The following is a 23,422-nucleotide window of genomic DNA, read 5'->3' on the forward strand; positions in this document are numbered from 1 at the left end:
AACATATATTAATGTTTTGATTTTTAACGGTATAAGCATTAATCTTTTGGTAGATTATCTCTAAGTCATGTACGTCCGAATTGATGTTTTTAGTTTTTCCTAGAATTTCTTTTTTCTTTTTTAAGATATTAGCTAGAGCTATATATATAGAATAATAATGAATAACATTTTATTTTTATTTTTGTGGTGTACATTATAGTGGGCTATTAAACTCCAATTTGTATTCTGATACGTACCGTTAATATTTTTCTCCCCTCGTGCTCAAGTGCGCACCTTTTAAGGCTAATTGAGCTTCCAGCATAAGCATTACTTATTATATTTTGGTGGCCAAGAATCAACAATAATAGTGCTATTATCATAGTATCTTGTGAGTGGGGCTTGAATATATGCTACAAGGACAACATCTGTCACACGTTGATGTGGGAGTGTTTGAGAAGGAAAATCTTTAGCTAGGAGCTTTGCTTGCAAGCCTCATCATGTCTATATAATTTAACTAATTAGATTTTAAATTTATTTTTAAAAAATTATTAATTTAAATATTATAAATTTTAAAATAATTAAAAATTTATTTAATTGTTAGTTTTAAAATATCAAAAAATCAATTAAAATATATCTAAGCTAACTCGAGCATTGAGAGCTATAAAAAAAAAAAACAAAAACAAAAGTACCTCTCCATCTAATCTAAATAATAGAAGTTTATCGCCAATCTTTCTGTCCATCCAACCGACACTTTGACACACATGGTGCCACCACAAAATGTTAAGTGGAGTGGGCTTTAGATCTCTCATAATTGAGAATCTCCTTGTGCCTTGATGAATGGTGAATGAACCACTCGACACTCCCATGTGTTGGTGTCCAGCAAATGAATCAATGCCAGTCCCATTTGACTCGCCATCTTTGATAGTTGTGATGTAAATCTTGCAGTATTATATTGGCGATTAGGCCCCCATTATCTTGATTTGTCAATCTCAAAGCAAAGCATCAATGGCGCCACCGTCTCCTTTCCCCTAAAATAATTGAAATTGTTGTGATTACGAGACAGCGCACGTTGCAGAATAAGAGACTGGTCGCTGAAATCCCAATGTTCTTCGACATAAACTATGGTTTAAGGTGATGATTGCAATTTTTAACTAAGATTCACAGTTGTTAATTAAAGGTCCTTCTTCACGTCAAGAATGTCCCCTTCTTAGCTTATGGGAGAGTTACATTTTGAGCAATGGGAATATATTGTATTGCTAATCTTCGCATCATTATTTTGGTCAAAAGATTAATCAGTTTTCAAAACACTAGGGCATCCCGATTGCTATATATATATATATAAGCAATCGGGATCAAGTGATATTTTCCAGCCAGTGTAGAGTTTATTTTCGCAATAAAAAAAAAAAGAAATTTGCAATTGAAGACATTACTTATAAATTCCATGATCACCTTTTTTCTTGAAACTTGATCGATAATAGCTAATAGACACACACTTAGTTATTCTAAAAGAGATAGATGATGTATATTTATTGATGTAGATCTTGCTACTAGAAGTTGGATGATCTAGCTATCTAAAGTATATAAGATCTAGTGTCAGAATAATTTGAGATTATTTTTATTGTTTTAATGGCAGTTTAAGTTTATGAATTTAATTTTTTTTTACATGATATATGTTAAAAAAAATTAATTCAATCCAAAAACTTGAGCTAATAGGTAAAGTTTTAAGATATGATTTATATTATTCTCTAACATACCCTCTCAAATGAAAGCCCTTTGACCTTGAAACTTGTAAAAACTTGCATTACCTTGTGCTTAATTTTTATCAAATAAATAGAAATGATGAGATTCGAACTTGTGACCGTATAATCATCAAGGTTCTGATACCTTGTCAAATAACCATCTCAACCCAAAAATTTAAGATTTTAGGTAAGATGGTTTCATGTTAAATAATCAGTTCAATCCAAAATCTTAAGCTATTATATGAGATTTCAAAATATAATTTATATTATTTTCTAATCACATAATAATAATTTTATAAATTAAATGAAAGAATATATCTTATTTTCTAATATACTTTCTCAAATCAAGATTTTGATTTTTGGAAGGATTGTAAGAGTGAAGGTAATACACTTTCTTCTTACATAAATTTATTTATTAAGGACAATATAAATAACTTAGTAAGAAATATCGATCATAATTATGAAAAAAAGGGAGTCATTTACAATACTATGAACTTTATTAATTTGTGAGAATACTTGTAGATTTTGCAATTCAAATTAATTATAAATTGCATTTTGGCTAGCTTATAATTGCGACAGAACTTCAGCTATACATTGTTTCCTCACATGGCTCTTGCCACAAATCAATGTTGCCATTATAAAAATCAGCTCCAGAATAAATTTGGGAACAATTTCTCAGACCTCCGAACTCGGTCATGGCATCCATCTGATCTCCAATAGGATACCAAAATGAAATGTCATGATCATCGTGATCACTTGATGATGTTGGAGAATCCATCTCCATATCAATATCCCAACTAATCAAGTCAGCTCCCCAGCAATCATGGCCTTCCACTTGTCCAGCATCGCATGTTTGACAGATGTTGGGATCCATCATAAACTCCATTGATGTATCGCCGCCATCCATTCTTTTGGGGTCAATCTCAGCTTCAAGAGATTGTATCAGACTCGATAGTCTTTCATTATCATAATCTTCACTCTGTGTTTCTTCCAACAAGGACATTAGAAAGCCAGCGCTGTTGTTCATTTCTGAGGCTTCGCTTCCTCCAGAACTATCAACGTCACCATTGATCAATACCCAATTCTCAGTCACAGAAGAAGAAGCCATTTTCCTTTCAAGATGATGATTTCTTGCAACGGGAAGTAGAGAAATATTAGAAGAAGCTAAGGTAGTGGAGAGAATGAGATAGAGCTGGAGAGATACCTCCAAGGACTCCCGCAGCAAGGCTTTTATAAGGAGGAAGTAACACCAAGGTTGCTCATACTTGTCGCCAAGAGAGTGCAACTTTTCATGTTGACCCACCATGCATGTGCACCTAATATCTTTAAAATTGTGGGAAAAACATAATGGTGTAGCATTAACCAGACAGAAGAAGAGTGTAATTCAATTGACATGCATGATGTGGGGCAGGAGGATACAACAGGAAAGATTTGTTCGAGATCGATATGGAGGATGCTTATCTTGTCAATCACATAATGCACTAAAACGAAGAAATGACTTTGTTGGAAATGAAACTTGTCAAGAGATCAACAAGAGGAAGAAGTCATCATAAAATCAAGATGAGGATTGAAACTACGCAAGGAAAATAAATAAATTTTCTGTCGAAGAAATGTCGGCAAATGTTGCTTCGGAATTTGGATAGCATCAATTTCTGTGGTAGTATTAATTTAATTGGATGAATGTTTATACAAAAATAAACATTCACATCTTATTTGATTATATATCATTTGATTATGTTATTAAGAGCCACAATTATTCATTTTATAATTCAAAAAAATAAAATTAATAATTAATCAGTGAATTAAGATAATTAAGATTGAACATAGATTAGAATTCAATAATTGATTAATCAAGTCTTATATAACAAGAATCTTTAGAAAATAAACTAATAAAAATTATTATATAATTAATAAAACAATCAAAAGGATGGATACATGCAAATAAGAAGTAGAAGTTGTACTGGAATTTTGATTGTAAAGTTCTTATTTGCTATAAACATTTTGTATTTTAGCTTTGTAATATTATAAATAGATCATTTATAATATATATATATATATATATTCACAAATATTTTGCAATTTATCAAGTTTTTTTTATCATAATTTAGAACCTTCATTTACCTTTACCTTTATTGTTATTATTGATATTGTTTTCCTTTTTTTTTTTGGCATTACAATCAAGTTAAGAACTTCACATTTAATTAGTTTAAAACAATTTGTGAGGTTGCTACATGCCTTCATTTAAAATAAAGTTTCTAATTATACTTTCTTCTCATTAGAAGAAATAAACAAAGAACAAGTAGTCTAATTGATCAATATATTATCAAACACAATGGAACAATTTATTATTGCAAGGGAGATTCTTTATTTGGTCAATAGATTGGCATGCATGTGCAGCAGAACTAATTTGTTAGATCATTTAAAAAAAAATAGTAACCATGATGAAAAGATCAATTGGAAAAAATCAATTATTATAATGACTAATGATCAGCTAACCTATATAATTATTAAAGCCATACTTCTAACTTTAAAGAATTTGATAACCATCCACCAACACGGTTGCCAATAAAACGGTTGCCAATAGAACAGCCTGCAACAAACATGTCATGGGATTAGGAAAAGACTTCAAAATTTAAAAACTGATTAAACTAAGAAATTAAAAAAAATAACTGAAAAAATCAAATTAAATTGAAAATAATCATCTCTACATAAGATGGTTTCCATCATCTAACTCTCTATAATGACAAAAAAAAAAAAACTACACTTGAACAATTTCATAATATCATCATGTACTTCTTTACATTCCCACATTTTCCAATATCATTATCCAACTTATAATGGATATGTTGATGCATCTATGAAAATTTTTTTTTGAGTTTGAGTTCAAATAAAAATATATCATCAATAACAAAAGATGAAATTGTATATTTTAATTAGAGGAAAAAGACATTAAACAAAAAAAATACAAAAAATATATCTTGGATGATATGGATTAACTTGTTAAACATATAACCTAACTTATAGACTCAATCGAGTTCAATGATTTTTATTAGTTTTTTAACCCGAATATAAAATAGTAAAAAAAAATAAAAGGAGCTCGGGCACATGAGCCTGGTGGCCTAATGTGCCTATGCATTAAAAAAAACAGTTCAACTCGTGTGTCTAAGCTTGTCTTTATTTTTTTTTAATTTCTTAAGTTATTCATCCTTTTTTAAGAGAGAGAGAGAGAGAGAAAGAGAGAGAGATGACGATGCATTATCTGCTTTCTATATATTCTAGTAACTAGAGGTCGCCCAAAAAATAAGGTCTCAATTTTCTTGACTTAAAAACCTATTTTTTTACCTAAAAACCTAGAAAACATCATAAACACCCTGATAAACTTATCTATAACCTTAAAAAACTGAAATAAATTCGAACAAAAAAATATTCTTGTGGTAAGATCTACCTTATCGGGCAAAGAGTATGATAACTAACACCAAGGTGAAACTACCATTATGAAATACAACCTATTTAAACTGATTTCAATCATTTTAGTGGTTAGAATCTTTGTCAACGGAAACTTTCTCTCTCTACGTCGAAATCTGGTAGTCCTCTCTCTTTCATATCACAAAAAAAAACTGAAAATGAGGAAAATAAACTTTGATATCAAAATAAAATTTATGAAAACTGAAGGGATTGATCACCTATAAACTAAAAAAGATAGAGGATCAAAATAAACTTTTCAAATGAAATTTAAAGCCACCACCAATTTTACACACTATTTTCAATTTAATCCTCTGACTTTTAATCCAACCCTTCCTTAAAAATATATGTAATAGGATGCTAATTTGGGTTCAAAAGAACTCAATTGTACACAAAAAAAAAAGTTCAAGTATCAAATCAAAAATTAAAAAAAAATGATTATTTTAATTTACTATGACTTGCGAGAGAGAGTGAACAAGAGAAAAAAATGTTGTAGTGATTTCTCCATCCAGCTTAGTTTCTTTTAATAATATTGTTCCCTTTCTTTTTAGTATACACATCTAAGATTTTGAAGTCCAAACAGAAAGCCAAGATTTAAAACGGAGGATTGACAGCTTTGATCTTGAAATTCTTTGTCAATGAAGTAAATGTCTGATTGAGTATCCGTGAATAAAGCGATACACACATGTTTAGGGACTATAATGACAAAACAAGCAAAGATAAAGGACTCGAAAGATATTTCATAAATCACGTGGGTTTCCAGAGACCCGTGACTTAGATCTTGACCACCACCTAACCTGGGCTCGACCACTAACATTATTGAGCAATCAAGTACGGGCACCACGGGACCACTTCAATCAAATTTGACAGCTTTTGAGTGCAAACCAGATCTCCTCCTGGTTCATAATGGAAAGGAGATTTCAATACAGATATACGCTCGAAATCCACGACATCGTGTGTTGTCAATGTTATATTTTAACAGACAATATGTCATTTGTTTTCTCTTTTAAAAACATACAACCAGGTCAGGTGAGGGCCTAGCTAGCTCCTTTCTATTTTTTTTCTCATACGATGTTTAAATCTTATTATAAATTTATACTTGAATTTAATAAATTTATTTATGTTTCTGATAGAAAAATATTAATTCTAATAATAAATTTTTCTCTTTAATTTATGTACTTGATTTTCAAAAAATATAATTTCCACCACGGTTCTAAAGATGTTCTTCCCAGGCTTCCTCCGCTTAAGATTTACAAGGCTACCTCCGCTACACAACTTTCCATACGTGCCTCAGCCTGCCACACGAACAATGATATTTTTTCTTTCTTTAAATAAGATCAATTTCTTTAAATTTAGAGAAATTACAGAAAGAGGAGACCACTAAGATAGTGGCTAAAACATAACCAAATCACCCAAGTAGAAATGTCTGGAAGAACAACACGAAACCGGTCAAAAAAACCAACAAAACAAAGACCAACCAGCAAAGGAGATGCAAGCCAACACTTCCAGCAACAAAACACAAAACAAAGACCTCTGCCATAAAAGCAAACCAAGGAAGAGCACTGGAGAAAAAAACAGAGCACAGAAGAGGATATATGAGGAATTCGAAATGCCTTTTTTTTTTTTTATGAGATTCCTGAAGGAGTTTTTGAATGACATAGGAGGTTTTGATCAGGGGAACAAAGGAAGAGAAGTGATTGGAAACTCAGAGGCATAAGCAGAGGGACTTGGTATCATAAACTTTGATAAAAATCAATTCAATAAGATCTGGAAGATGGTCCTGGTGATTTTGCTGTTCGTCTTCATTTTGTCCTTCCATTTCTCTGTGTTGTGCAGCTGCTGAAAATATAGAAAATGCCAACGGAAATATGTGTTGTATTGTTTTCTAAAACTCAATTGAGTCATCCACTTAAAAGCTTGTGTTCATGCTTTGTTTCAGTGCTTTGGCCAAGTCTTACCATGTCACTGCTCTGGGAATCATCACCGAACCCCTCTCAAAGTGATCGCCAAGAAGTGTTGTTTTAGTAACAAACAGGACTTTGCAGAGTCACTGACTTTCCTGTGAACCGAGCTCATTCCACAGACAGTTGAAATAAGACCACATATACATGAGCATGGACTTCCAAGTAGAAACAAGCCGGACTCACCTCCAACACTAGATCTTAGTTTTGCGTTACCTCAAGTTCAGTTGAAAATTGATGCATGGAATCTTAATAGGTGGTCTCATATTATTAGTATGATGAGACTGAATCTTGAAGCGTATGGAAAATATCAAATTTCATCAGCCCAGTTTTTACACAATTATCAATCAATCAAACATATAGTCCTGTTTCTTGAATCGAAACTGTAAAATGTAATCCTGCACTATGTAGAAGCATGTGCTTTTTCTCTAAAAGAGAAGGAAATGTCTTCCTTGAGGTGCTTTTGTGCTTTAATTTAAAAGTTCCTCCTTCTAGGCCTGAAAATGCTCAGGTGAGCCTAAATCATATGATGGTCTGCAATGCTGGAACTTTCAACAAAGATAAATCTCGAAGGAAAAGCAAAGAACATAAATAAAAATCAGGTATATTGAAACAAGATATTTCAATTTAACTATGTGGCATAACAAAATAGAACAAAAATGTGCAGAGTTTCTACTACACTAATTTACACGAGATCACACATTCACAATTTGCTTTCAGGTTTAAAGCACATCAATGCCCTCCAAATGTAACTGATACAAATGAGAAGATGATGAGTGTCTCATCTAATATTTTGTCAGCTTCAAGTAGGAGAATGAAAACGTATCTCAATTTTTTCCACATTATTACCAAAACAATATACCCAAGGCATCAACAATGAAGGCTATACAATTTAAACTGATACATAGTTTGAAAAACAAAATTGAACAGAACAGGGCTCCGGGTATGATATTCAAAAGCTTACTGAAAATGCCAACTTGTGAGGAACATGCTCGCCATAAATGCCGGCAATCCCTCTATGCATCCTTCACAAAACCATAACTGCAGAAGACAATACCATTTTGCCTTTGCCTTCATTAGCAGGTCCCCATTCCAATCCGCCACACACATAATAGCAGTACAGACAGCACAACTGACCAGAAATAGTAGAAAGGACATGGAGAGACGAACTGCACATTCACCTTTGATATGCCTTGATATCTTCAGATTATTTTAAAATGAAATGAAGCAGAGAACTAGATATAATAAGATTGGCCACACTCATGTATTAAGTACAAAGAGAAAGAAAAAAACTAAGAAAAGAAAAGAAAAATCTTTGGAGTCGTCGTTGGAGAGAACAAACGTTGTTGTTCTTGCATTCTGGAGAAGTAGATGTATGGGTAACAAATAAACGAGACAAAAATTGAAGGGGAGGGGACGACAATAGAGAGAGATGCCTTTATTACATGGAACAGGAAAGGCTTTCTTGAGATTCAGCTGAATGAGAGAATCAGCAAACCTCAAGAAACTCCTCCCTCATACTTTGAGATTGCGAAATGATCAGGCAAGAATGTGATCAGCGGAGGAAATTTCTGCTTGCCACTCTCCATCAACATTAAAATTATTTGGTGGCTAAAGTACCCACCAGTTCCTTGTACGTAACTATAAAAAGTGTATTTAATACCTGAAAACAGAAAGAAACATTTTACAAAAGAAATATTCACAAAAAGCTCAAGCACACTGCCAGAAACATTTTAACAGACATGGTGGATGTACTAGTAAATCCTCATCCACGTGTTAAGGTATCTAGCCATCTCTCCAAACCAAAAATTGAAGGGATTAGAAGAGCGATGGATGGTACCTCACTCGTTTAAAGAAACTGTAAATAAAAGTGAATTAACAGTAATCATAAATACTTTGATATACTTTCCTGTTAATAAGCTATTCTTAATTTCCTTTCTTCTTTTTTCCTGGTCATAATCTGCTATTCTTAATCTATGGACCTGATAAATTTAGCAAATCAAGCTTATACGATCTCATATTAGAATCTAGTTTGCAGTGATTAATACTTGTAATTCCAACAATCTCACATGCTCCCCGTTTCAAAGCTCAAGGCAGTTCCCAATTATCCCCTTTCCTATGCACAACCCTGGGTTATCAAGGATGACATCGATTCTTTTTAATCACTGACTTCCAACCATATGATACCAACTATATCAAATTCTTTTGTAACTTTTCTAGAACAACAAGAACACTATCCAACAGACTTGGACGGCATGCAAGTTGAAGGTTTTAACACTTACAGCAAATAGCTACTGCTTATAAACCTGACATTTTACAGATAGGAAGCCAGCAATCTGCTACAGATAGCCTTCCTTAGCAAACAGATTAAAAAATTGCTCTAATTTTAAACAACACAAGCAATTAGTCTCATAAACTTGAAACTCAAATATCATATATGGAGAAGGAATCAGTTGGCAGATAATTGGTTTAGTCATGTAGACATATCATAGAAGCTCAGCACAACATCAATATATGCTGCACCAGGAGAACATCTAGATATGACAAGCTATCATAAGTACCTGCTTTATTCATCAGTTTCCAATCTGCCCATTTCTTTATATTTCAATTAAAGAAACACCCAGAAACATAATAAGCCAACTTCGACCTCAAAATCAAGTTTTCCCATCATTTACAAAAAAAAAAAAAAAAACAAAAGGACACTCAGATGAGTAAGGCAAACATCAAATGCTGACCCAGCCATGTAACCACCACCTGCAGCAATACGCTGGGCAGTCAGCAATTTGGCATAGATTAGGATCAGCCGCATTAATTGTTTCCTCATGGTCCCTTCTTTAAACTTTTGATCTAATACAAAAAAAAAAAAAAAAAACAACTGTTCTCAAAGTACCGTGCTTTAATATAGAAAAACCATGTTTTGAAGAAAAAATAAATTTTAGGTCAGTGCAATTCCATATCAAACCTATTGATTCTATGACTGACACGATACTAAAGCTATTGCATTGAGTAGTCCTCTTCAGCGAGTATCAAACAAAGATAGCATGCAAGCAAACAAACACTGATAAATCTTCATATTCGTTTATAGTAAGAAAAAACAATTGGGAGTTTTATATAAGTAAAATCCGTAAGAATCTCAAATACCAGTGACGAGAGAAAAGACACTGAAGAAAAGGAGGAGGAGGAGGAGGAGGAGGAGGCAGGCAATGGAATTAGGGTTTTAATTTGAATTAGGATTGGCCGTTTTAAGAACGACGATGTGGCCGTTTGTTTATATGTCGTGTAGTTCTGCTTGTTATTTACTTATTTGGCCCTACAAAGATGGGAAATCCCCAACTTAACCGGGTTAATATCGACTTTTAAAAGGCATCTCTCATCTTTTAAATTTCTCAATGAAACCCTTTACTGCCGGTCCATTCACACCATTAATCCTTCCATGGTGCTCTACGGTCGTTAACTTTTGAGTATTCTTTGGAATATACTTTTTATGTTTAAAAACATCATAAGAAATAAAATATATATAAAGAATTAAATAAAAAATATTTAAAAACAAATATAAAAATAAGATTAAGAACCGAAAACATAAAATTGAAAAAAGCAAGTCCCACCAATCTTGTCTTTCCTTGCTTTATAATTACATATTTATTAATTAAAAATATAAATAAAATAATTAATTATGAAAAATCAAATAGTAAAAAAGAAAATTGGAAACCACAGAAAAATTGGATTTTTTTTTAATCAAACACATGCGAATCCGGGTTTGTGGTTTATGATATTTTGATTTTCATGGGAGAGAGAGTTGTGGGTATGTTTTTTATGTGAATTTTTATATTATTAATTTTATGCCTCATTTGCTTGCATATATTTTTAATTTATAAAGTTAATATTTCTATGCATAGTTATTAGACCCTGTCCAAGCCTGGTTCCGGGTTCTGATTGGATCGCTCGAGTCAAATTTTTTTAAAATCAAAACGATATCGTTTTAGTGAGGAAAAAAAATTAGCGGGTTGCAACCGGGTTTTTGACCGGATCGTCGGGTCATACCTGATTTTTTCTTCTTCTATTTTTTGTTTTAACTCGGCCTAATTTTTAAAACTATGATTCTATGTGAGGGGAAAGAATTATTGATGGGATCTAAATTTTAATTTTATCTCTATTTTTCAGACAAAATTTAGGCAATTTTAATTTTTTGTATTTCCCTACTCAGGGACGCGACAAAGACAAGTTTTAATGATATTTTTTCCATCTTCTGTTTTCATAAAAAAAAAAATTAAAATTCCAAGTAAAGCGCTTTACTTATTAGTTACGATATTTTGTATGGATCATTTTTCACCATTGAATTTGATTAAACAACATAAATCAACTGCACCCTATACATTCCGTCTCTGCTCATCTTACCTCAATTTGTTTTTTAATTTGTTTTTTTTTAGGTTAATTTGTTTTTAAAAATATATTAAATTATTATTTTATTATTATTTTCTAATATATAAACATTTAAAATAAAAAAATATTATTTCAGTATATTTTTAACTAAAAAATTTATTAAAAAAATAGATGGTATTCTAAAAAACGAATCTCTTGAATAAATGTTACGAGGTAAAAATTGTTTTTTAAATTATTTTTGTTTAAAAAGTATCATGATAATATTTTTTATTTTTAATATTAAAATATCAAAACAATAAAAAATATATAAAAATATTAATTTAAAACTAAAATATTTAAAAACTTTTAAAAACATGATTATCGAGCAAGTGAGAGTAACTCAAATAGAGGTTTGTTACATTCAATTTTTTATTTAAAATTAATAATTTTTTATACTGTTTTGATGTAATGATAATAAAATTAAATTTTAAAAATAAAAATTATTATTTTAATATATTTATAAAAAAAAACATTTTTCTTTTTAAAAAAGACATCAGCAATCATCTTGTTTCAGTTGCCAATCCCAATCTCTGCATTTGTGGTTGCCATTTGCTTTCTTGTATGAAGATGATAATGTTACACGTGTTTTCATAATAGCCACTGCTGTGATCCAAGAAATTTGTAAATCATAGTCTGCACCCTACAGTGGCTGAGGCCCGAGGGTACTCAAGAGGGCTTCATTAATTATTCCCCACAAAATCCTATAAATATGTGGATATACCTCTGTTCTTCCTCTCGAGGCTGAGCGCTGAATTCTCAATATCCCTTCTGCTACTACAAATATCTGGTTTTAGGCATGTTGAAGCTATCATTTCTCTTGACCCTTCTCTCAAGTGCAAGCTTTGGCCCCTGGCATGATGAGGCTAAGAGGAGCGGCGTCGCGATATACCCACCTGCTTGCACCCGCATAGAATGCCCAGTGTTTGATGTTCTTCAACTTGGCAATGGCTATGAAATTCGTCGCTATAACTCTTCTGTTTGGATGTCCACCTCTTCTATCCAAGATATCTCCCTTGTTGATGCCACCAGAACTGGATTCTTAAGGTAACTTACAAATCCTCTCTCTCTCTCTCTCATGGAGGATTGTCTTAATTATGCATCCAGAATATTTTTTTCTCTCTATCAATTATACGATTAAAGAATTTTTATTTTTCAATTTAACCATTTTATTGATTACCTATATGTATTCAGAGATTTGAGATTTTAATGTCACGTGGAGCACATCATTTATTATATTGTTAAGAACATTGAAGGAAAATCACCCTTCAATTTTCTCTCTTCTAGTAAGGATCATGCGGGGAAGATGCGGATACTTAACTGCTCGGTTAATTGTATTTAACAAAATGATCTAATTGAGAAATAAAAATTCTTTTTTGTGACAATTGATAAAAAAAATAATATATTTTGAGTGTATAATTGAAACTACTTTAATAGTTGGATGGTAATTTGAGGTTTGCCCTTTAGTTAATTATCTAGTTAAACGAGAGGGTTAGGGTTTTTTACTTATTTATTATTATTATTAATTACCAATTTCTTAATGCTTCTAGCCCTCTTCCGAGGCAAGCTTTGGGAGCTAAATTGTTTTATTTTACTTGCAGGCTATTTGACTACATCCAAGGGAAGAATAGCTATGAAGAAAAAATAGAGATGACAGCTCCGGTGATCACTGAAGTATCACCCAGTGATGGACCCTTCTGTGAATCCTCATTCACTATCAGTTTCTATGTCCCAAAAGAGAACCAAGCTAATCCGCCTCCAGCGAAAGGCCTCCATGTTCAGAGATGGAAACCGACATATGTAGCTGTAAGGCAATTCAATGGATTTGTCACTGACTCAAATGTTGGAGAGGAAGCTGCTGCCTTGCAAGCTAGTCTTGCTGACACCATTTGGGCTGCTGCCGTTGAGAAAACCCGTCCTGATTCCACTACCGTCTATACTGTTGCACAGTACAACTCTCCATTTGAGTTTGACAACAGGGTGAATGAGATATGGATGCAAATTTACGTAGAAGATGAGCTGCTGGTAATGTAAGAGGAGATCATTGTGTTGGTCATTGTAGTGCGAGAACAGATAAATATATCCTTGTGAGAAATCCTAGGCAACAGCTATTTGTCATATTGAATAAAATTCCCTCTGTTCGTCTAGTCACATATATCTAGTTATCTACCGCTGAGAAACAACAATCGTATTAATATTCAGACATAGGACTCGGGACTTGATTCCACTTTCAAGTCAGTTGATATCTGCTTGCAGCAAGCAGTTTACAATATTCAAGTTCTTCCATGAATGGCAGGAGAAATTTCCCTCGTTCTTCCATGCTTTAAGGTATGCAGTCCAGTTCAACAAGAAAAACATTTTTGAAACTGCTACGGGTTTCATGCAACAGTTTCTTTTATTCAAGTTCTTGGTAGGATCAGTGTCTTTCATCAAGTATAGCAACGTAGTAATTTGCTCTGCAAAACCAGAATTTCCTAGTAACTATTAACAATGCCTACGAGAAGCTCACCTTGCTTGTTTGATGATGAACATTTAAATTCAAATGATGGCAACCTAACCAAATCCTAAATAATGACAACCATGCAGTAAAACTGATGGAAAGCAGTCCCAAAACAGGAAAGAAAATTCTGTCATATTTCATTGCACATCAAGTTAGATTGAGAAAAATATTGACCAGGCTAACAACTGTCAGGCACAGATTCACTCTTAGCTAATATAATTTGAGCCAAGCAAGTGAAAAATTAGTTTTCTATTAGGATTATAGAAAAATACTAACAAACTAAAACAAACGGGGACACTGGATATGCTGGCACTTTACAATTTTCAATAATAACAAGAATACTCCTTTCCTAGGGACTCTAAAACAATCCACATGCCCCAATCAACCAAGTATTGAAAACAAAAATTTTGAGGTACAGCTTCTACCTAGCCAAGTCACTAGTCATGATTAGGGATTTACACACTATAGTCTGCAATGACCAGAAGATCAAACAAGACCATACTTTGTGATTCTCCCATTTCCTACAGACATGGTGCAGGAACTGTCCGTGAGGAATTGGATTGATGAATCACAGACCTGTGTAGAATTCTCTCCTTTCCATGCCCTGGAGGTTGGGTTGATGAGTATGAATCCAAAACATGGCCCGTCTCCAAGATGAACCTAGTTTGCGGCCTACTATATGAAAATGTTCTACGGCAAATAGTATTCCGGTAAGATGATTCTGGAGCATACAGATCATTGAAAATTGAGGAGAATGTATCTACATTGCATGCATCAGCATAATCTACAGTACTGAAAGAGTCTCTGGTGCTCTCGGTTGTGAAAGATGCCTCGTCTGAGCTTGTAAAAATGGACCAATCACTTGAGGTAGCATCAGAGAAATCCATCACCTGTGTGATATTTTTGCTTGAACTCCTCCTTGGAATGCCATTAGCATAGTTGGCAAGGCCAGAACCATTTTCTGGTTTGAGATCCAATGAAACCTCTGGGCCAACACAGTGGCTGCTGCATCTTCTCTGTCCTTGTCTTGAAGGTTTCTGAGTTCTTGATGTGCAGTGTCTTGAAGATACAGGAACTTGTTGCCCGATAGGTTTCTCACAAATTAGCTTTTGAGGGCGAGTACAGGACCTAAGAAACAAAAACTTGCAAGAAGTTGAGGGAAGCATGGACAAATGTAAACATTAACTAGCAGTAGAATACTAGAATTCGTGAAAAGAAGAGACCAAGTAATTGTAGTGGAATTCAACCCAAATATCTACCTCTTGTAAAATAAGATGTATGCTCCTTCCAACATCACCTGGCTCATTGATACTGGATGAACCTGTTATGAAAGCATGATCCAAATAATTGAGATCCCAATTTGCAAATTAAAATCTTATGGAAACAATTAAAACACCATAATTTTAAAATGCAGTTGATCTAGTTAAAGTTAATATCAATATGATGGGCAACCATGTGAGCAAGAAAAAATGCAGGCAGAAAATTTCATCAGCTGTGCAGGGCTGTATATAAAAACGGAAAGGAAAAAAAAGAAAAAACCTTAAAGGGAACAGTTTTAAACCTGCGATGCAAATAACAAAAACAATCGAAGAAGATTGATTTTTGCAGACAGGAGATGAATTAGATGATAGACAAATAGCAATTCTAATTTCTTGCCACATTGGACATGCTAGATGCACAGCCAATCCAGAATATCATGTCTATAAGATGCATGTTACTCTTAAAACCATATATTGTACAGATACAAAGGAATTGAGATAGCAGCCTGACTGTGGAGTAAATATTATAAGATTATAGTTTAAACATCTCCACTCTTCCATTTGACTGGGATCTTCTTCTACTTTCCATCAAACCCATGACCCTAATCCAAACTAAGCCCAACTCCATCATCTCAAAGTTGGGTCAGCAGATGGAACCAAGGTAGATAAGTTAACCATGAAACATGACACTGAATTATATGTTTTTACCTTTTCCAGAAAAAAAATATGCAACAAAGCAAAAACATCAACCAGTTATCGTTAAAAAAATGAAAGAAAGATGGATGAACCAAATACTACAAAAATGAACCGAAATAAGGAAATGGGTGTACCTCAGTGTCATCTATCTTGAACCAGCTGCCTCGCAAATCTTTTACATATGCAACGTAATGTCCAGAAAAAGATGCATTCAGGGTATCCAAATGTACCACAACAGCATAAAGCATGTAAAGAGGAGGGACATCACCCATTCCAGTCATAAATGGGATCATATCCAGCATGTCAGGAAACGTGATACATTTGTTTATTTTCCCATATTTTCCCTCCTGGTGAAGCAAAACCAGCGATCAACGAAGCAAAATAGTCAGACAATTAAAATCATTCATTCATAAGAATAAATAATGTTGATGTGCTAGAAAGGGGATCAAAACCAACAGTCTGGGTGGGTTGGAAACAATTAATTTTGTAAATTGCTGCCTAAAACAAATTCAGTGATCATACCAAGACTCAACCGATAAAGTAAACTTAATACCGGGGGCAGGCAACATTATAGACTTCCTGCAAGTAGATTGAACAAATAACAGAAAGAAAGCCATTATACTCAAATATGCAAGTGATACCTGGAATCTCTTCAAAACAATTGTCAGGATGTTTGGTGCCTCATGTATGCTCAACTGCTTCCTGGCTCGGACATATGCAGCACACCTTTTCATCAACATATTTTCAGAGCCGTTAAATAACTTGAGTGTTTTAACCTCCAAACCTTAAACTCTAACACATGCAATGGCAGTAAAAACACACAAAAAGAAAAGAAAGAAAAGGGTTGCCCCACCTTCCACATCTGTACATGTTTTCTCCATCCAATTCTTCAGGGGTTGTAAACTGAGTCAACGCATCTTCAAGTGACTCAACCCAACCAAATATCTCAAGAGTAAGGTCCATAATATTCTCATATCGCTCTGACTCATGATGACACCTCAGACATTTGACCTAGTAGCAAAAAATTGACCTCTTCATGATTGTTGTGTAAGATAACAGTCTTTAACTAAAATCAAAGAAACAGAAATGCACAGAAAGAAAGCAAAACATTTGCAGTGAAACGAAACGACAGTTCAAAGAACCAAATGAGCAAACACCTTTGACCTAAGAAGCCCACCAAAAGTATGCTGTATAAAAGTTGTTTCTTGCAATCTAGGATCAACCTTGTCTTCACCACCCAGTCTCTCCAAGCAAATGGATTGCATTGATGCAATCAGAAGCCTGGATGAAGAACACTCATAAATAGGAGGAACTAAATATGAAGTAAAGTGGGACTAGTATCTCCAAGATGAAATTTGGAACCAAGAGAAAAACATCAGCTAGAAAATCTTCAGAAAACCTTAAGAACTCGTGTGCATCTTCCTGACTTCCATCACCAATCTGGCAATTAATTTTACGCATATGAAGAAGGATTCTACTAGGAGATAGAGGGCCCCCACATTCTCTTAACATCATTACATGTTGCTCAAGTTCACACATGAGACACCAATCCTTCCCACAACCTAACACGCGTATGCAAATAAGAAAATTAGACACGTCCGAGCAAATTACTATTGTTCTTTTTAAATACCCACAACAGGAAAAACAAGAATAGAGGAGTACATGCTCTTGAATGTGATCTACGAAGCAAGAAGATGATCAGAGGTTTAGTGCAGGTTAAACATTGAAGGACAGCATTGGCATAGCAACTGCAAAATAGAAAAAGTGAGTAACAAAAAGGCACGGGAAAATAATCATCTTGTAGAAGTTCTTTGACATTCAGAAATAAGAGACCAGCTTGTTACAAATTTATATTACCTCGCTCCTATACTTGAATTTACAATCAAAAAAGGTAAAATAAAGTTTTGGTTGGTCTCGTCACAAGTAGATGTCAACCTTCATCAATTAAATGTAACTACCTAGCATATAAAAGTCAAAATTCAAACACATGATTTATAACACAAGCAATCCCACATGTTAAAGTTGACTGCTCATAATCAGTGATCAACAGCAGTAAAATTCAAAACAGCAGCTACCCCATGTTTAAGTTTATGAACAACAGAAGCATGTGATATTGAGATTCTCTTAATTTTACTTTAGTTCACAAACACCACTGCACAATTCTTTATTCTGCATCAGTGACACATCCAGTCATACCTGTTTCCACAATTTACAAGTCCTCTGGGTGTTAAGTTAATAGCTTCGCAATTGAAGATCTTCACAAATTCTTCATAAGGGAACAGCATCTGAGATGAAATGATATAATAACAAGAAGTAGTATTCCATTATGACCTAATATACCCAGTAAAGTAACCAAAGCACACAAAGGAAGGATTAAAGTGAACTCTCAAAATCATAAATAGAACTGGAAACTAACCCTTGTTGTTTTGTGAATAACATTAATTTCTGCTATATCTTGTCTGGCAAGTTTTGTTGACTTCCTTAAACCCATCATCTTCATAATATCGATGCTTGTAACCCCATTGCTTCCTGGTGCAGGGTTGGCATTGCTCATTCTTGCAACTTCTGCATCACAGATGTAAAGTTAAAAGAAGTTCAGAGAAGAATTGATATATTGGTAAATTTAATCCATTAAACCTACTTGAATCATCTGTAAGTTGCCCTTTTCCATCTATTTCAGTATATGATTGATCTCCAGAGACTTTTATCTTTGATTTTGATGATTTAGAAGATCTGTTTCCCATGGGATGCAATCCACTATTAGCCTTCACATTTTCATTCGTAACTAGTGATTCATAAGAATATTTAGGTCCTGCCATTTCACCATTAAAAGAAGCTTCTGCATTAGAGAAATCTGCATTTGTTCCATATTTTCCAGCATTCAATGAGCTTGAGGAGGCGCAGTTGCTTCTTGATTTGGACAAATTCTGATGTTGTATTGAATACTTGTGAGTCTCATCCATAGCACTAGTAATGTCTTGCCCATTAACAAAAACATTAGGGATACTACTAGAAGAAGTTAAATTGGTGGGTCTGATTCCAGCAGTTTCTTGGGAAGAATCGAATACAGCCACTTCCTGTCTTCTTAACATTTCTTTGTTTGATTTGCATGAAACTTGCTTGTTTGTGCTCCTTCTGTGTAGCATCATAGCCTCTTGAGAGGTATCAATTGCAGGACAATTAACAGCAGCAGAAGCACCAGTGCTTGATATGAGATGGACATTATTGACTGAAGGACCAATATCCATTGTAGGCTGCTTGCTATTATACCTTAAGGAAAATAAGTCCATGCCATCATTGATTGATAACCTCTCGGGGATGGATTCATCACATGAGGTAGCCATAGGAGATGAGCATGAACTGGTGGTTTCCAACAGTTGGCACTCTTCCTTATGGGCTTGCCTCCAATGAATTATCTGACACTTCCCAGAACTGCAGGCAGTTTTATGTTGAAAATTAACAAACTTGAAACAGGTTTGTTTAGTAGCTTATTGTTTATATCTAAGAGTAGGAGATGCACATCACATGCATTACTTTGTTTCCCCTCTTCCATGGTTGATGCTAAACAGACCATAAGAGACATGTCACTTTTGGGGGGAAAAGATCAAAAGAAAAAACAGGAAATCATGTTTACAAGTTTATTAACATGAACTGCACAAACATGCCACATGAAATGAACGACTAAAACTTGTTTTATATCTAGAACAAACCCCTGCATACATAGAGTGGAAATTTAGTCTTAAGTTTCCCATAGAATTAAATCCTATGCTTTTTAGTCTCAGGAAGGGCAACAGTTTCCCACAAGGTCAATGGTGCAGGGAGTGAACAAGTAGATTTAAAGGTTTAGGGCATGCGCAGCGAAAGAATGTTAATAAGTTGAATAAAAGATCTTAACTAGTGAAACTGGTGTGTTTATTTGCCTTTTGACTTCTGAAGCCAAGGATTTATTAGACTATGAATTCATTTTCTCCAGATAGCAGACAGAAAATAAACAGATGAATACGAGGAAGAAGATCACTGCAACAAACCCAATGTAGCTTTGGTGCTTTGGTGATTATTGGTAAACTCAGCTAAGCTTCAGATGAATTCTCTACATTTGGCTCTTTGTTTCATTTACTTTCATAAATTACCACATTAATAAAACCTCCAAAGCTTTTTTTAAATAAAAAAAAACGCATTTGGTACTCAGCCTCACAGAACCTGGATGGTTTTAAAGCTGACATATTCAATGTGAAATGCAAAGACTTGTCCTCAATTTAGAAATCTGATGACAGACATTATTTAGACAATCCATGATCAAGATCTTCGCATTTTTAATTGCTTTCTAAAATAGCGGAGTATGTGTGTGCACATTTAAGAAAATACACATATGAAAACTATTTCCTTATTGAGTCCATGGAAGACAGGAAAAAAGGATCGTATAGTAATACAATACAAGTCTGTAACAAACACATTTATCTGTAGGAAAAGGACAAGTGAAGTACCAATATCTAACAGACTTGCATCTGGAGCAGCGGGTTGTAGCTGGACTAAAGCATCTGGCACAAACTTGAATTCCATTCTTTGAAGTAGACATGGGAGGAATGACATGGGTGGTAGCCATCACTTCTGCTCTACAAGCTTCTTCGGCAGCCAGTTGAGCAAGCAAACTTATCCTCTCTCTCTTCTTTGCAGACTCAGTCCATTTCCCAAGCAAAATGTAAGCAACCAGAGGAAGCACAACCAAGACAAGAAACAGGACAGGTATATCAGCTTCCCTTGGTTCAAGCATGTCCCCACCAGCATATTCATATCCAGTTTCCTCCCTAAATCACTACCCACAATGTAGTCCTTTTGATCTACATAAGCTCAGCTAAATCAACATCCAAGGTCAAAAATACAAAGATCGTCCTCTTCCTTTCAACCTGCCAAGATTTTCAAGCCATAAGTCCTCTCAACTCAACATGGCATTAGAATAGGAAAGCACAATCTCCATTTGGCCTTGGAGTCAAACAAAAAGAACCAAACACAGATCCATAGCAAGAGTTCAACTTCAAATTGGTGCTTTTCAAAACAGTAACTTGTCTTAAATCAGAAGAGAGGCGAGAAATCTACTTTTTCTTTCCCTTGACAAAATACCACAAAAGGGAAACATTTGCTAAAATTTGCATAAATTATTCAAAAAACAGAACCCAAATCCGATCCGTTGGTTCACAAGGTCCCTTCAAACCCTAGTTTCAGTAACTAATAAACTATAAACAGTCTCATCACACAAAATATAAACCTTCAATTAAATGAAGATTAGCATTACCCATTTCTCTCCAGACCCCTCAAAGGAAAAATAAATTTAACCCAATAATAAAACAAGGATTTGTGGAAACCCCATCTCAAATTTCACATTCCTACATATTCTATTAGGCAAAAAAAAAAAAACCACCCAAAAAATCCAACATTGTAAGAGCAAGAACCATAAAAACAACCTCACAAAACAATGCATGGTGTTGTTTGAGACAAATGAGCAAAGAAAACATACACATTAGTTCTTTCTGTTCTCAGATTAAAGTCCAAAATGGTTAAACCATAACGAATAAATGATAAAGAAGAGTTCACAGACACATAAAAAAGCACACATACCTCAAGTCATGCACCTTAAAAAGAAAAAAAACAAGAAGAGGAGAGAAATCTTAAAGCCTACAGAGAAACAACAGTTCCACTTCCTTCTTCTTCTTCTTCAAAAAGATTCCTCCTCCTGAAATATTAAGCACACGATGCTATCCAAAACTGCACCCAATTCTCTAACTTCACACTTTCTTTGTACTCTCTCTTATTCACTTTTTAAAGGGTTTCTTCCATATCCTGCCACTCACTCACAAAATACATACGCGAGATGCTTTTCGAAGACGTGGCCGATGCCCATTTAGCAGGCTCACATAGGGATGCTGAGAGGACAGTCTGATAGAGTAGAAACCATCGGATGTGTTGAATTTTGGGGTGTACTTTAGGTCTTAAGAAAAGAGGGCGGGACCCAGCAGGATGTTGCTCCCAATAATTTTAACAGGAAGCCACGTGTACGGGAGGGATCAAGCGTGAAGGATAAATGTTGTGTTGGGCAGACAGGAATTTTTGAATTCAGATGATAATAAAGAAAGAACAAAAAGAAAAGGTCTTGAGGGAGGAGCAGTGGTAGTACTATTCCAGTGTGTACTGTATAAAGTGAAAGAAAGACAGGAGGAGGAGGAGGAGGAGGAGGAGGAGGAGTAAATACTAATAATTATTAAGTCTTGACCAGTGACGTACTTGGTGTGTTCTGGGAAGAAGATGGACACAGCTCGCTCGTCAAGGGAATGTGATCTGCAGCCACATGATTCTCTACTCCACGACTACACTCCTCCTCCTATAAACAGCCTTGATCAAGAGAAGTCTCTAATTTTAGTTTTTAAATTATTTTTCTACTAGAAAATATATAAAAATAATATATTTTTTATTTTTAAAATTTTTTTTTATATTCACACTTTAAAATGATCCAAAAATATAAATCTAAATAAAAAAGTTAATTTCCTGAGAACGTTTACAAACAAGAAGTGCTTTTACAGACCATGAATGTATACTGAATTTACTTAAAGTCAGTTTATTTTGTGTATTAAAAGTGTTTTTAGAAAAAAATTAAAAATTAATATATTTTTGCTTAAATTTTTAATTTTTTTGTTTTAAATTAATATTTTTTATGTTTTTATATTGTTTTAATGTGCTAATATCAAAAATAATTTTTAAAAAAATATATATTTTTAATTTATTTTTAAACAAAAAATATTTTAAAAAACAATTACTACAACACCCTATTTCATATCAAATCTCAGGATGAACCCGAAGATTGATAGATAGGTAGATGATATCTAGGGATAAAATAGACCGAAATGGAAGACAAGCCATGATGGATCTTAAGCAATTTGGTCAGATTCAGTATTAAAATATTATGATGATCATGTCAACTAAAATGAACTCTTATGATCACTCTTCTTTAATATATTATTTTCAGATTGGATTTCGGATTCTCAGGAATGACGTGGGGTTCATGCATGTAGTCTTTCATTAGGGTTAATTGTAGCAATGGACTGTTCGCCAGCGGGAAGGGGAGACAGACAGCAGCCTAGGATCCATGATCTTCACCTTTTGTCCACTTATAAATACTATAAAAAATACGGGGGGAGCTTATGCCCTTACCAAATCAATCCTGCCCAACCAACCATACAAAAGCTATGAATCAATTTGTTTGCTATTTTTGGTTCTAAAACAATAAAAAAAACAGAGAGAGTAGTTTGCCATTTTTGCTACATCAGACTGCGGTTCACTCACTGCTGTCTGGTGAAGATTCTACTAAGGTGACTTTTCATGGTTTCTTCCATCCCAGATAAATTCCTGACCAGCGGGTGT

At 34.1% G+C, this 23,422-nt stretch overlaps 2 protein-coding genes and 1 long non-coding RNA gene across 5 annotated transcripts; 1 reads left to right on the plus strand and 2 right to left on the minus strand.

The window, feature by feature from the left end:
- Positions 1 to 7,729: 7,729 nt before the first annotated feature.
- LOC133680771 (uncharacterized) lies at positions 7,730 to 10,375 on the minus strand. Its single transcript, XR_009836383.1, has 2 exons — positions 10,283 to 10,375; positions 7,730 to 8,804 (listed from the first exon to the last, which is right to left on the minus strand). It is a non-coding gene; the product is annotated as an uncharacterized LOC133680771 (long non-coding RNA).
- Positions 10,376 to 12,200: 1,825 nt separating this feature from the next.
- Positions 12,201 to 13,704, plus strand: LOC133668412 (uncharacterized). Its single transcript, XM_062088241.1, has 2 exons — positions 12,201 to 12,604; positions 13,159 to 13,704. Exons 1-2 carry the CDS (start codon positions 12,357 to 12,359, stop codon positions 13,589 to 13,591), a joined length of 681 nt encoding a protein of 226 aa, XP_061944225.1. The 5' UTR covers positions 12,201 to 12,356; the 3' UTR covers positions 13,592 to 13,704.
- Positions 13,705 to 14,291: 587 nt separating this feature from the next.
- Positions 14,292 to 22,366, minus strand: LOC133668394 (ubiquitin carboxyl-terminal hydrolase 15-like). Of its 3 annotated transcripts, none has more exons than XM_062088219.1 (13): positions 21,687 to 22,366; positions 20,497 to 20,916; positions 18,654 to 19,444; positions 18,429 to 18,577; positions 18,209 to 18,297; positions 17,675 to 17,760; positions 17,412 to 17,574; positions 17,170 to 17,293; positions 16,866 to 17,023; positions 16,654 to 16,738; positions 16,147 to 16,359; positions 15,317 to 15,378; positions 14,292 to 15,185 (listed from the first exon to the last, which is right to left on the minus strand). In XM_062088219.1, exons 2-13 carry the CDS (start codon positions 20,781 to 20,783, stop codon positions 14,579 to 14,581), a joined length of 2,814 nt encoding a protein of 937 aa, XP_061944203.1. In that variant the 5' UTR covers positions 20,784 to 20,916; positions 21,687 to 22,366; the 3' UTR covers positions 14,292 to 14,578. The 3 variants fall into 3 exon arrangements, with proteins under 3 accessions (XP_061944203.1, XP_061944211.1, XP_061944195.1); XM_062088227.1 differs by having other exon boundaries at positions 18,837 to 19,444; positions 21,626 to 22,366; XM_062088211.1 differs by having other exon boundaries at positions 21,626 to 22,366.
- Between the last annotated feature and the right edge of the window lie 1,056 nt (positions 22,367 to 23,422).

This window comes from Populus nigra, chromosome 1 (genome assembly GCF_951802175.1).
Source record: "Populus nigra chromosome 1, ddPopNigr1.1, whole genome shotgun sequence".
Lineage (NCBI taxonomy): Eukaryota > Viridiplantae > Streptophyta > Magnoliopsida > Malpighiales > Salicaceae > Populus > Populus nigra.